Source organism: Girardinichthys multiradiatus, chromosome 23 (genome assembly GCF_021462225.1).
Source record: "Girardinichthys multiradiatus isolate DD_20200921_A chromosome 23, DD_fGirMul_XY1, whole genome shotgun sequence".
NCBI classification, from domain to species: domain Eukaryota; kingdom Metazoa; phylum Chordata; class Actinopteri; order Cyprinodontiformes; family Goodeidae; genus Girardinichthys; species Girardinichthys multiradiatus.
Genome location: NC_061815.1, coordinates 12,606,624 through 12,620,775, shown reverse-complemented (window position 1 = coordinate 12,620,775; position 14,152 = coordinate 12,606,624). Strand labels below are relative to the sequence as shown.

Here is a 14,152-nt window from a genome sequence, read left to right as displayed (position 1 = left end):
GTATCGCAGCATCTGTGCCCTTACGCGTGTGTGAGTGGACAGAAAAAACAGACTGATGTAACAACAAATGGATAAAAGGCACAGCGTAACTAAAATAAAGCAAACAGAAGCACTCTCTGTTCCTTTTAGCCTTTGCTCCAACAATAACATGAGCATCACAATAAATATCAGCACTTACCATGTCTGTGTCTGATACCGGTCCAAAGCTGGTGACGAAGATGTTTGTCTTCACCTCGGTTACCCTGTCTGGATGAGAGAAAAACCAAAGAAGAATTAAAAGAAATGCAGCAAACAATAAGATCAGGGTTTTAGGAGCTACCTACTAACTTTAATCAGAGCTATCCTTTTCTTTTGATGATTTTCACAAAGCCTAGAAAAGATGACCAAAGATGTTACATTAAAAGCCTTGTCTATTCAACTGTTCCATTTAGCTTAGGATGAAGAGTGATTTCTCTGTATTTTCTTGTCATCTATTTGTAGTATTAGCAGTTCCATGTAGGCAAACTCAGTAACTACTGCAGGTTCATCCTGTCCCGGCCTGCTGGAAAGTTTCGCCTACTGTTTGTAATTTGATAATTGATATCGTTGTTATTCTTTAGCAGTATCAGTGCAAAATTAGGTTTGTTTAACTGGAAACATGTCATCAACCACAATGTCTTTCGGGTTGAGATACCCTCTGGCTCTCTCAGTGTGTCCTATGTCAGGACAATGGCAGCAGGGTTGTTATACCTCTAAGCTGCCAAGCAAGGTAGTCACAGAGAGCCACGAAGGCAAGCAGGTGTGAGGTGAGGAAGAAGAGCTGCAACTGTCACATTTTTTTAATTTTGAGTTGAATTTCAGCTCCACAATTGCAAAAACAATGTATATAAAAAAGATTTTTTTTTAAAGTTACTTTTCAACATTCTGCAACCCAATGACTTCCACAATGTGGAAAACAATTCATCCATCCATCCATCAATCCTCTTCTGCTTGTTCCGGTGTCAGGAAGTAAGAAAGCCCAGACATCTACAGGTCCTTCTCAAAAAATTAGCATATTGTGATAAAGTTCATTATTTTCCATAATGTCATGATGAAAATTTAACATTCATATATTTTAGATTCATTGCACACTAACTGAAATATTTCAGGTCTTTTATTGTCTTAATACGGATGATTTTGGCATACAGCTCATGAAAACCCAAAATTCTTATCTCACAAAATTAGCATATCATTAAAAGGGTCTCTAAACGAGCTATGAACCTAATCATTTGAATCAACAAGTTAACTCTAAACACCTGCAAAAGATTCCTGAGGCCTTTAAAACTCCCAGCCTGGTTCATCACTCAAAACCCCAATCATGGGTAAGACTGCCGACCTGACTGCTGTCCAGAAGACCACTATTGACACCCTCAAGCAAGAGGGTAAGACACAGAAAGAAATTTCTGAACGAATAGGCTGTTCCCAGAGTGCTGTATCAAGGCACCTCAGTGGGAAGTCTGTGGGAAGGAAAAAGTGTGGCAGAAAACGCTGCACAACGAGAAGAGGTAACCGGACCCTGAGGAAGATTGTGGAGAAGGGCCGATTCCAGACCTTGGGAGACCTGCGGAAGCAGTGAACTGAGTCTGGAGTAGAAACATCCAGAGCCACCGTGCACAGGCGTGTGCAGGAAATGGGCTACAGGTGCCGCATTCCCCAGGTCAAGCCACTTTTGAACCAGAAACAGCGGCAGAAGCGCCTGACCTGGGCTACAGAGAAGCAGCACTGGACTGTTGCTCAGTGGTCCAAAGTACTTTTTTCGGATGAAAGCAAATTCTGCATGTCATTCGGAAATCAAGGTGCCAGAGTCTGGAGGAAGACTGGGGAGAAGGAAATGCCAAAATGCCAGAAGTCAAGTGTCAAGTACCCACAGTCAGTGATGGTCTGGGGTGCCGTGTCAGCTGCTGGTGTTGGTCCACTGTGTTTTATCAAGGGCAGGGTCAATGCAGCTAGCTATCAGGAGATTTTGGAGCACTTCATGCTTCCATCTGCTGAAAAGCTTTATGGAGATGAAGATTTCATTTTTCAGCACGACCTGGCACCTGCTCACAGTGCCAAAACCACTGGTAAATGGTTTACTGACCATGGTATCACTGTGCTCAATTGGCCTGCCAACTCTCCTGACCTGAACCCCATAGAGAATCTGTGGGATATTGTGAAGAGAACGTTGAGAGACTCAAGACCCAACACTCTGGATGAGCTAAAGGCCGCTATCGAAGCATCCTGGGCCTCCATAAGACCTCAGCAGTGCCACAGGCTGATTGCCTCCATGCCACGCCACATTGAAGCAGTCATTTCTGCAAAAGGATTCCCGACCAAGTATTGAGTGCATAACTGTACATGATTATTTGAAGGTTGACGTGTTTTGTATTAAAAACACTTTTCTTTTATTGGTCGGATGAAATATGCTAATTTTGTGTGATAGGAATTTTGGGTTTTCATGAGCTGTATGCCAAAATCATCTGTATTAAGACAATAAAAGACCTGAAATATTTCAGTTAGTGTGCAATGAATCTAAAATATATGAATGTTAAATTTTCATCATGACATTATGGAAAATAATGAACTTTATCACAATATGCAAATTTTTTGAGAAGGACCTGTATTTCCACAGCCACCTCTTCCAGCTGTTCTGGGAGAAACCCAAGGCATTCCCAGGCCAGCTGAGAGACGTGGTCTCTCTAGCATGTCCTGGTCTCATCCTCAGGGTCTTCTCCCAAAGGACATGCCTGGAACACCACCCTACATAGGTGTCCGGAGAGCATCCTTACTAGATGCCTGAACCCCCTCAACTGGCTCCTCTAGTTGCGGAGGAGCAGTGGCTCTACTCTGAGTTTTTCCCAGATAGCTGGACGTCTCACGCTATCTCTGAGGGAGAGCCCAGCTAACTTACTAAGAAAACTCATTTACATCTGTGATGTAATTCTTTCAGTCACATGCTTACTGAAGCAAGTGGCAAACAAAGGTGCTGAAATACAATTTAAAAGGCAAGATGAGGACTTTGTTAATATGTTGAAAGTAAACTTTTTGTTGGATTTCCCTAAAAATATAGTGATTTAAAACATTTATGAAAGACTACAAAACAAAATAATTTTTAGATAACTCAGGTAGATTTTGAAGCACGAAAGCATTTAATGTTTTGTTGTACTGAAAAGGTTTTTGCCATGTTTCCATTTGGAGTTATTGATAACTAATAAATAGGGCTTATTTTTGGCATCACATTTCTTTACTAAAAATAAATATAAACTACATATATTATATATTATATATAATAATATTAAAATATCAATTGTTAAATGTGGAATTCAGAAAAATACAAACAATAGAAAAAGACAAACCACATTTTAATGTGCTGTGCTCTTAATTTGCTCTTATTTTTAACATTTGCTCTTATTTTTATATAACCTGATTAATTGTTTAAACAAAACAAAAAATCACAATTTCAATATTGACCAAAATTATAACATTCGCAGTGTTTGCTTTGTTTGTGTGAGCCCACATCGTCATGGGATGCTTGTGAAAAGCTAAGATTACCTAAACAGGAGCTCGTCTTTGCAGCCAAAACATGGAATAAATTTGTTGAAAACACTCTATGCATGACTTTATTACTCCACAACAGCATTCTCCTTAGCAACAGACAGCGAGTCAATGTTATATCATTGATTGAAATACCGTAAACATAACCTATGAATAGAAAGCAAAGTGATATTTCTCTGAAATTTCGAAAGTATAGTCATTATATCATATTTTCAATATGCACCTGTGCAGCAATCACATGTCTCTACACTGGAATACACCAAGAAATTGGCTGGAGACCACAATCAGTCCAACCTTTTTTCAAATCAGTGAATGTACTATTCCAAGCCCTACCAGGTCGACAACGGCTTTTGTGGTAAAAATGTGCTTAATATGAAGTCAAAGGAAGCGGAAGGAACATCTGTTATTCATTCAATCTGTGAGAGAGAGCAAGACTTTCAACAGAAAACAGGAAGGTTTAGAGGCAAAGTTGTTCTGTTTTATCCCTTTTAGCTTTTAACCTCTGTCTGTTATGGAACATTGTGAAATGTTTTCAGCCTTTAGGGAAATTCGGAGTTAAGGTATGGTGTTAATTTTGTAGAGAAAGCTCACAGGGGCAGCTGTTTTTGTAGAGATAGCTGCATTAGCTTTGCTTATTGCTAATATAGAATGCTGAACACATTTTACAAGGTCAACTCTATAATAATTTTGCCTTTGCTTATATTATTACCGATGCCCGGTTATACAGTGACTCCTCTTTGACACATACATGGTCTGATGTCACCTCTGCACTTAATAAAAATAATAAATGACCACTCCAGGAAGGCTTGAAAAAACATTTTGAATGTGTCTGTCACAGTCTGAGGTTGTTTTGGACCAAAACGCAAACAGTCGCTTGGGCTCAGCATATTGAAAACAGATCTTCTTTAATTAAGGCTTGGAGATCAGCACTTACAAGGGCGTAGGAGGTTCACAGGAGAGAATTCACAGGAGTATAATCCAAAGAGTTCGGGGAAAGACGTGACAAACACGGTCTACATGAAATGAGGAACCAGCAAAGAATAATTAGAGGAACCGAGTATATAATCAGGGAGAGAAGGAGAGTGGACCAATGAGGGAGAAGCTAGGTTAATCAGAAGAGAAGTGGAAGCAGGTGCGGGAACTGGCTGTGTAGGGAAAAATGGTTGCTATGGCGACAATAGCTAGGAAACACAGGGACAGAAGGGAACTAAACTATAAGAAAACCAAAGGGAAACTATAATCTAAGGGTAACATTATCTGATAAGGAAGAGCAGGGAAGCTAAGACCTAGAATTACTATAAACTAAAAGGTAAACAATAAGTGGAACTAAGCCTAGTGAGGAAACAAATAACTATAAACTATAACCTGTTGGAAGGAACTTAAACAGTAGAGACTAATATAGAGAACTATACTAGAAATAAGGCGGGGGAGAACTACTAATATAAAAGGGAAATGAACACTGAGTAAATAATAACTGAAGGGGATCTAAGGAGAAGAGGAGGAACTACTAGGGGAACAGCAAAGAGGAAAGGCAGAACAAAGTAAACAGAAGGAATCAATAAACACAGCTATTAAACCAATAGAAACATTAAACATAAGCTAAACATAAATAGTAACTCTAGAAAGAACTAAATCTAAGAACATGTAAACAAGCACAAGAATCTAAGCAAATATTAACTAAACCAAATAAACTACTAATCAAAGGAATAGGGAAAACCTTTAATGGCAAAGTAAACAAAAACAAAGAACAAAATGGTAGATCCTGACAGTGTCGTGTTTCGGGTTGATGATGGACCCAAACATTGCAGAGACAACTGAAGTGAAACTGAAGTGAGTACTTCAATAATAATAGTAAATGACACATACTTAAAATATGGTCCTTTACGTAGTGAACGGACATGAAGCACAAAACGTTGAATGAGCATGGAACAAGCAGACAACAGGCAGGCAAACAAGAATCCAGCAGAGAACAATGACAACCAGTGTTCTTACATACAGAGGCAGGGTGGAGAAATGACAGGCAAACCAGATGAGCTAATCAGAGGAAATGAGTTGCAGCTGAGGCAGAGAGAAACGCAGAGCAGCTGAAGAAGGGAGACTAATTAACCAGAGATTAGTAGAAAGACACAAGGAAATTGAGGAAAGTATCTAATACGAAACTTTAGATGTAGAAAGGACACAAAACAAAAAAGAATAAACTAATAAGGAAAATCACCTAATGGTGAAGACCACAGGATAATGAATAATGATAATGAATAATGATAATGATAATAAATTACAGAAAGCAAGACCTAAAGAACATACATTTTAAAGCTGCACAAAAAACAGTGACCAGCAACAGAATGTTGATCTGTAATAATTTACTTATGCCATAAAACACCTACATGAATTTATCTTTAGTGCCAACACAGCACACCCTTAAATGACCTTAACAATGACTAATTTAATTATTAATTCCTGAGCTCAAACGCTTAGTGAGTGAAACAATATGCAGGCAAAAGTCTTGAATATGTAATACCTGTCATTTAATACTAACACCTATGTCACTAATAGTGCCCCGTGTTTTCTGGCTATACTGTAACCACTGCTGCATTAGGCGTGTTTGTTTTTTTCACACGTTCCATAGTAATTATTGAAGCTCAGGCAATCACCCCACAATAAAAAAAAAAGCTTTACATGGGACCTGAATGCTTTAAAATGGAGCCAACTGTTTTTGTATTTTCTTTTTTTTTTTTTACCCTTTTTAAACCTTTCCTGGTTTCTAAAAAATTTCTAAGAACAGTGAAAAATGCGGATGTGCAATTCAGGTCCATGCGGCCCAGGAGGAAGTTGTGAGACTGAGCGTTCAGACCACAGCAGGTGATCTGTTCATATTTTAGGTGCAATCGTTTAATTTCATTGTTTATATGTTGTTACTGGGACCACATTCAGTGGTTTTTGTCACTACGGAGAAAAAGTTACATGTATTCAACTGGTTGATGTTGACTGTGTTCGGACGTTCAGTTTGTTCAGACTGAATATTAATTCAAATGAATGAAAATAAATGCTATTGAACGTTTAATTATTATCTAATAAATAAATTGACGTGCAAAAAGTCTAGCGCAACCTCTGCTTTTGATCATCTTCGCTCAAAGATCTTGCACAGAGCGTCAGCTATCAATGCATCAACAGTTTTATTCTTCTTACCTAACTTCTAGTTGCTTTGTAGTACATTTCAGCCTTGTGGAGATCTACTATCATGTTCCTGACATCCTTGTATAGCTCTTAGGTCTTTCCCATTGTTGGTACCCAGCCATGAGTTACAACATTAAAGGCCAGTAAGAACTTTTTTGGAACTTTCAAAATAAATTGCATTAACCTACTTCCAGCACAGCCAGGAACAGGAACAAGAGGAGTAAGAGCAGAGTTCCCGCTCTTCCACGCAGGTCCCCAGCGGAACTGGACGGAGGGACACATTGCGCTAATGTCTCTTTGCTGGCAAACAGACATAACTCTTCAAACTGGATCCAAGAGTGTCATACAATCACACGATCATATACACTTAGGTTCAGTAGGAATGAATTGATGTTTGTGTATTCGGTATTCATTCATGAACAGGTTGATTAAGGTGCGAGCGTGGCTTGACTTTCTCTCTGAGGTCTACAGAAGCAAACTGTGTTCCAGAGAGTTCCCAGCAGAGACCCTCTCTCTACAACGCCAAGTGGAGCGGTTTTCCCGCCCGGTCTGAAGGAAGGACAAAGGTACCGCAACACAGCAAGCCGCTATGTGTGCAGTTCAGCCCGGGCAGACAGAATGAGCCGCCCCATTTCCAACAGCTACGGAGGTTAGCTGCAAGCTAACCCTTTGTTTACCGTGGATGCTTTCCTCAACTTCGTCACCCTGGACAGCTTCTCCTTAGCACAGTTCACGTAAGAGGTTGTGTTTGGGCAGAGAAGTTTAGTTTAGAGGTAAATGATCTAAATAATGTTCGTTTAATGACGTTTGTTTTTGTTTGTGTTGACAAAACTCAGCTACAGTAAGTGCTAGCAGACTAGCACTCAGCTAAGGTTGTGTTCTGTGTTGTGTTTTTTTTTATTTTATTTTTTAAAGTTAAGACAAAATGTATTGAAAGTGGTGGTTTTTAAACAGAGGTCGGCCATAACGCGCCGTCCTCGTTTTTGCATTTCAACTTTTTTATTAGTGGTATTTTAAAGGTATGTATTTGATTCTGGTAACCAGCTATAAACTTCTTTTGTTAGCTCCAACCGCTGACGGCTAAGAACACTTTATGAGTCAGCTGAAGATCATTTACCCAGAAAGGTTCTTAGTTTCCAGTCTAGGAAGTAATATTTCCTTAAATATTATTTTACTAAACATGATAACTAATTAAACATCATTAAGACCCATTTATCCAGAAAGGTTTGGTTCTTATTCAAAATATTTCCTTAAATAATATTTTAATATTTCCTTAAGATATATTTTTTAAATATTATCTTAATAAATAAAGGCAACTAATTAAACACCGTTGGCTTTGTTCAGCAAATCATTCTTTAAAATGTTGTTTTATCAAAATGTTTTATCTGATCTTGCATTGTGAATGGTTGTTTAAAGGTATAACAATTATTGCCTAAGTTAGTTCCAAGACTAACTTAACTTCATTTCCAGATTCTTCAAGATAATCCTTGGTTCTCAAAAATAAATAACATTGCATGGTAATGTTGCATCACTCTTTTGGTCATGGTTTTAACCATCTTTGATTCACTTGTTTATATTGTACATAGCTCATTAGTCTTCCTTATTATTTAATTTGCTTAGTACTTTAGTTGGGTTGTTTAAGCATAGTAAAGAGTTTGTTGATTGAAATATGTTTGACTTTGAGTTGACTTATTTTTGTTAATAAATTTGTGGATTTTAAGAAATTGTGTGAATTTATTCTGTGTGTGTACAGAGTTTTGCTGTTCAATAATGCCAGAGCTTGGCTCAACCTTTTCAATTTTGTCCTAATACCACCACCTTACTGGGCTGATATTCACAGGACAACCCTTAACAGACCAAAATATTATTTGATAAAATATTAATATTAAATATTAAATAATATTCTCAGATTAATAATCCTAACAGACTGTTTACACCAGATGTTGGTAACACCTCTAATAATCCACTCAAGCAAAGAAATCAACATTAATTAGCCAATAGGTCATGCTAAATGAAGGAGACAGGTAATAAGTGTAAATACATTGAGAAGAAGATGCTGTAAATAGGCATGGAAAGCATCTCATGCTAGATAAAAGCAATGTGCTATCTCAAGACCTTCACAACCTTATTGTTGCAAAACATACTGATGGCTCTGGTTACAGACATATTTTGAAACCTCTAAATGTTCTGATAAGCGCCGCTGGAGGCATAGGAATTGGACAGAACATAATTTCACCATAAACCAGCCTCGTTGCAAACTTTGTAACAGAGAAGCCTAAAGAATATGCAGAAAATGACCACTCATTGAGAGCTTTAGAAAGACCTGGAATTAGCAGATTTTTCAAAGAATGTTTCAAAGAAATCAAAAAGTAATGTACTCAACCATCACAGCCTCTATGTGCAAGACTCCACAGCTGAAGAAAAAACTGAATGTGAATGTCATTGCACATAACATGTTAGGAGGAGAAAGTTGCCGACTCATAGCACTTCCACTTAGCTGAAGCACTTCATATCAGTGGAAAAGGTGACTGTGCAATATTATCCAACAAAACAGGAGTCAACGACTAGTTACACAAGAGGTTATGCCCTAGCCTTGAGCCTGAATCTTTACATACAAAACTAGAAAGTCATCTCAACATAAGGTCATGGCCAAGTGTAGCTGCATGAAATAAATCACATTAGCAATAATATAAAATAACAAAATCACCCATTAATGCAATGTTTGTTTGAAAGGTAGAATTTCTCAGGAAATGTCCCAATAATACATTCAGTCTTGAGGCTTTTTTGTATTTGTTCCAAAAAAAAAGTTGGCTTAGTTAGCAACAGCAATTACCAATAATTACACCTAAGTGTTCAGATTTCATAGCAGATGATTCTGGAGATGTTGGAACATGAAGAAATCACAACCTCGTTATAATGTCACAGTTCTCCTACTGTTTATCATGCTGGTCACAAGCTAACAAGACAACCTTAAAATCTCCAATCCTTGTGTAATCAAGCTCTCACAATCATGGACAAAATGACATGACTGTATCACCATTGTCACATATTGAAAAAAATATGAGATGTTAGGTATTGAAAACAATTACTTTTGCTTATGTGCCTTAAGTATTTAAAATCCTTCATGATCTCTCAAAGTAACAAGGTCGACCACCAGATGGGAACGTAGCATCCCTAAATGTAAAACTGCCTTTGGAAAATCTGCTTTTTCTTACAAATTCATAAATAAATGGAACAAACTCCTTACCCACTTAAAAACTACTACTGACTAGTACCAGAGAAAGGTTGTATAAGTATAGTAAGTTAAGTCAGTACAGGTACTGACTATACAACCTTTCTCTGGGAAGCAAAAACACATGATCATTAATTGTTCTTAAGATGTATTTTTATTTGGATGAATGTTTGTGTATTTTATCCTAAACATTGTCTCTATGTTTTGTAATACTGGATTGAATAACATGATATTTTATCTTATCTAACCTTGTTTAACTATTACCTTGCTACCTTGTCTGTACTAAACATATTTATCTTTCTCTCTGCCAAAGTTTATATTTTTTCTGTGCATTGTCCTTGGTTAAATAAATAAATTCAAAACAAAACCCCACAACAACCAATAACAATAATAAGCCACCGATTCGCCAAATGAACCACCAAAAGGCAGCTCAGGTGAAACTTCATTGCACGAGAGGAGCAAATTTTAAAACACAACTGCCTTTCCTCAGGGGAAGTATGTGTTTACTGTTTTAAGAGTGCATTTAATGCCAAGGGACTTCAGGATGTGTGGGAACAAGGACAATAGTCCTTTTTCATTTATTCAGCAACAACAGTCCTAGACATGTGCTTTTCATGCAGTCTGAATCATTTGGTACAGATGGGTCTACTGAACCATGTTTAATTGGTAAGACACAACCTGCATGTGTTAGGAACTGTGCAATCCTCTGTGCAAAAATCCAAATGTCAGCTTAACTCCTGCCAGTATGGACGGAAAGGTAGGACAGCATTTGCAAAAAACAAATGTTGACTATTAGGCAGAATGACAGCAGTTCAGAGGGATGAACCTTTTGGCCAAACACACTGGGAACACACTGTGCTCTGATTCAATAGCAGGACATTATGGAAGCACTGATGATTAGTCAGAGATTACAGAAAAATAATGAAAGCTTTTCAGTTAAAAACATTTATTACATGATGTACATTAATGAGCCATATTTTCCATATTTTTACAGTCTTTCTAAAATGTTTCAGGTCCCAACATTTGTCAGATTTGACAGTGATTCAATCACATTCAAACCAAGACAACACCCACATGGAAGTGAGGATCTGAGTTTTTCATCAAGCAGTAGAAATGACAAATAAATTATCAGTAGAAAGAAGTGCAATCATGATGTAAATCTAAAACAGTTAGGCCCTCTAAAGGAGAGTGTCTATAGGCCAGATGCTGTGGTTTAAAAGAAAAAGATTTTTCCAACTATTGCTAAGTAGGATTACAGATGTACAGTTTGAAATGCTTTATGCCTTCGGTTTAAATCAGGCCTTTAAAATTTACAGTCAATCATGCTGAAAAGATAGTACAGCCTTGCTTAAGTATTCATACTTATCACAATTTGCCATGTCATAACTGCAAACTTCAATATTTTAATTAGGATTTTATGTGACAGACCAACACAATGTAGAGTATCTTTGTGAAGTGGATGAAAAATGCTACATGGTTTCCAACATTTTCTACAAATACAAATCCTAAAAGTGGGGTGTAAACATGTGTGATATTAATTGTTTTCAATAATATAAAAATTCTTATATTAACGATGAGGTGAGGAAATAATAGCAGAGGTAAAAGGCAGTTTGCTTGTTCAGTAAACCAGGCTAACACGATGCCAGGATGGAAAGACATCAGCAATGATCTCACAGAAATAATTATCATTGAAATTGTTAAAAGGTCTTTTTCGCACTTAGAAAGTTTATTTACAAGTAGAAAATAGCCAGTGCAAACAGCAAAAGACATCTTAGATTCTGCTGATTTACTGACATATTTTAGACTTGATTTTTTTAAGGCACTAGTGGCCTTCATTTTCTAATTTTTTTTTTAAGTAAGCAGACAGGGAAAAGGGTGGAGAGAGTGGGAAGACATGTGGCAAACGTCAACGGGACAGCCGTCAAAATCATGACAGCTGTGTCGAGGACCAAGGCCTCCGTCAATGGGTTGCGTGCTTAACTCCTTCGCCACCGCCACACCCACTTTTTCTGAATTGATTTTGAGAATTATCAGATTTGCATTAATCAAGTGATCCTGATGCTTTGTCTACCCCCCAGCTGCTGTTAGGAGCAGTTTTACATAGAGGGAACTGGAAAACATGTTTGAACTGAAGAAAATGAAAGCACTGTGGGGAGAAATTGTTTTTGCAATAGAATCACTGTGTGTGCAAATGTGTAATGGCTCTAAATAAATACCTGAATGTTTCCTGATTTGCACTAAAACAACAGTACATTGCATATCTTCATTTTTTATCTCTTTCTTTCTCTCATGTTACTTGAAATATGAAAAACAATCTCAAATCCCATCTACCTTGCATGTGTCAGTGAGCACATGATTGCAGCTGTGTTTGGCCTCTTTTCCTGGCATTGCAAACCGAAGTTCGGTGGAGCGTTAACATGTTTTCCCCACAGATGCGACAAACAGATCTAATGTGTTTACAGCGTGGAAAACTACATCTGATGTCATGTTGTGTTTCTTTTCTAAACTCAGTTTGTAAAAGCTGCATTTTCGTTGTACTGCCTATGTACGTTAATGCGTACAGTATAGTGGTACATGTACATGCTGAGTGATGCACAATTTGGTTTCCTCTGGGACTTATTGAAATGCATCTGATATAAGTTTTGATGTTTTATACGATGTGTTGGATTTCAGATGATCGCTTGGTCAGAGCTGAAGTTGCAACCACATGTTTACATGTACTGTATAAAAGGACACACTCCTTTTTTCTCTTACTGTCTGAGGATAAATCAGACTAAACTTTGTTTTAGAAAACACCTTCCTGTTTGCTAAATGGCAAAAAAATGAGAAAAATAATTTTTTTATGATTTCTTCAAAATCTGAAGTTTACTAATATTACTATGGCTTTATGTAATGATGTCATGTATTTTTAAGCTTCTGATAGATACATTTGCAAGAACTGTCGACTTTCTCAAGTGTGGTTCATCCTTGGATACAATTTCCAGATGCCTAAAGTGATTGATTGCAGTGTAAAACGCTTTGGGGTCTCTGGGGACTTGATAAAGCGCTATACAAGAGCAGGCCATTTACCATTTAAAGGTCCCACGTTCATCTTTTCAAAGAGTTATATGAAAGTATAAACACCATGAGAACGTCCAGCCATCATATTGTTGAGGATTTATAGTGCTCTGTGTCCCAGAGATTTACGTATTTGGTGAGAAATGTGCCAATCAGCCTCGGAGCAAAACCCCAAAACCCTGTGGATATTCTGGCTGAAGCTGGTGAGATAAATGAACTAACGAAACCTAGAAATATTGAAGCATCTCTAGACATCAGCCAGACAGTTTCAGTGGCCACAGAGTAAATGTTGTGGAGTGACCATCACTAATTCCTGCATTCAAAAGGTGTGTGTGAGCAAGGTTCCCTACAAATCTGACTCAGTTACACCAGATCTATCAAGAGAAATGGGCCAAAATCCCAGCAAACTAATGTGAGAAGCTTGTATGAGGGTACCCAACACATTTGACCCAAACAGTTAAATTCAACTTAATACTAAGGAAATATGTGTACATTTCTGAAATTGAATATTTTTTTATCCTAATGGATCCAATCCCATAAAACAAAATAAATAAGTAAATATTAACAAGCAGAGCAGATTTTTGGTCATAAAATGCAATTCTCATGGTCTTTAGAATGAGATGCGGATATGCTTAAAAGCTTACATAAATTAATAACTGACACTTTCCTGTTGGCCTTCCAGTTATTATTATTTTTTTATATTATTCTGTTTTATGACTGTGAAGCACAATATACAACAGAAAAAGTAAAATAAAAATTTAGGAAGGTTGATTTTCAGAATTCAATAAATAGTATAAAGTGTTAATATTGCCCTGCCAGTGTTGATTCAGTGTTAATTCCTGAAAATCCTCAACAACTGTGTTTCTTTTCCAGAAATCCTTCAAACAGAAAGGTAAAAAATATATAATTAGACAGAATATTACCATAGTGTTTCATGAAAACCAGCGTGAGCTTTAAGGTTGTAAAAAGACAAGCATTTCTGCTTTTCCTGTACAATAAATAATCTGGCAGCAGCATTACTGTATAGCCAGCTAAACAGGCTGAGCCCCCCTCAAGCTAAAAGAGGGCTCTTTCCCATATGGCAGCTCCTAGGATTGACTGATTGTCCCAGGAATTTTAAATTCAAAATGCACTAAA

General features: G+C 37.4%; 1 protein-coding gene across 3 annotated transcripts in view; it reads right to left on the bottom strand.

The window, feature by feature from the left end:
- LOC124860933 (gamma-aminobutyric acid receptor subunit alpha-2-like) overlaps window positions 1-14,152 on the bottom strand; it is a 79,397-nt gene that overhangs the window by 48,578 nt on the left and 16,667 nt on the right. For 2 of the 3 annotated variants that reach the window (XM_047354542.1, XM_047354541.1), the window contains exon 4: window positions 179-246. In XM_047354542.1, the coding sequence (XP_047210498.1) occupies window positions 179-246 (68 nt within the window). Of the gene's footprint in view, window positions 1-178; window positions 247-4,486; window positions 4,646-14,152 lie in introns of those variants that run through there. The other variant, XM_047354543.1, reaches the window with a different exon arrangement.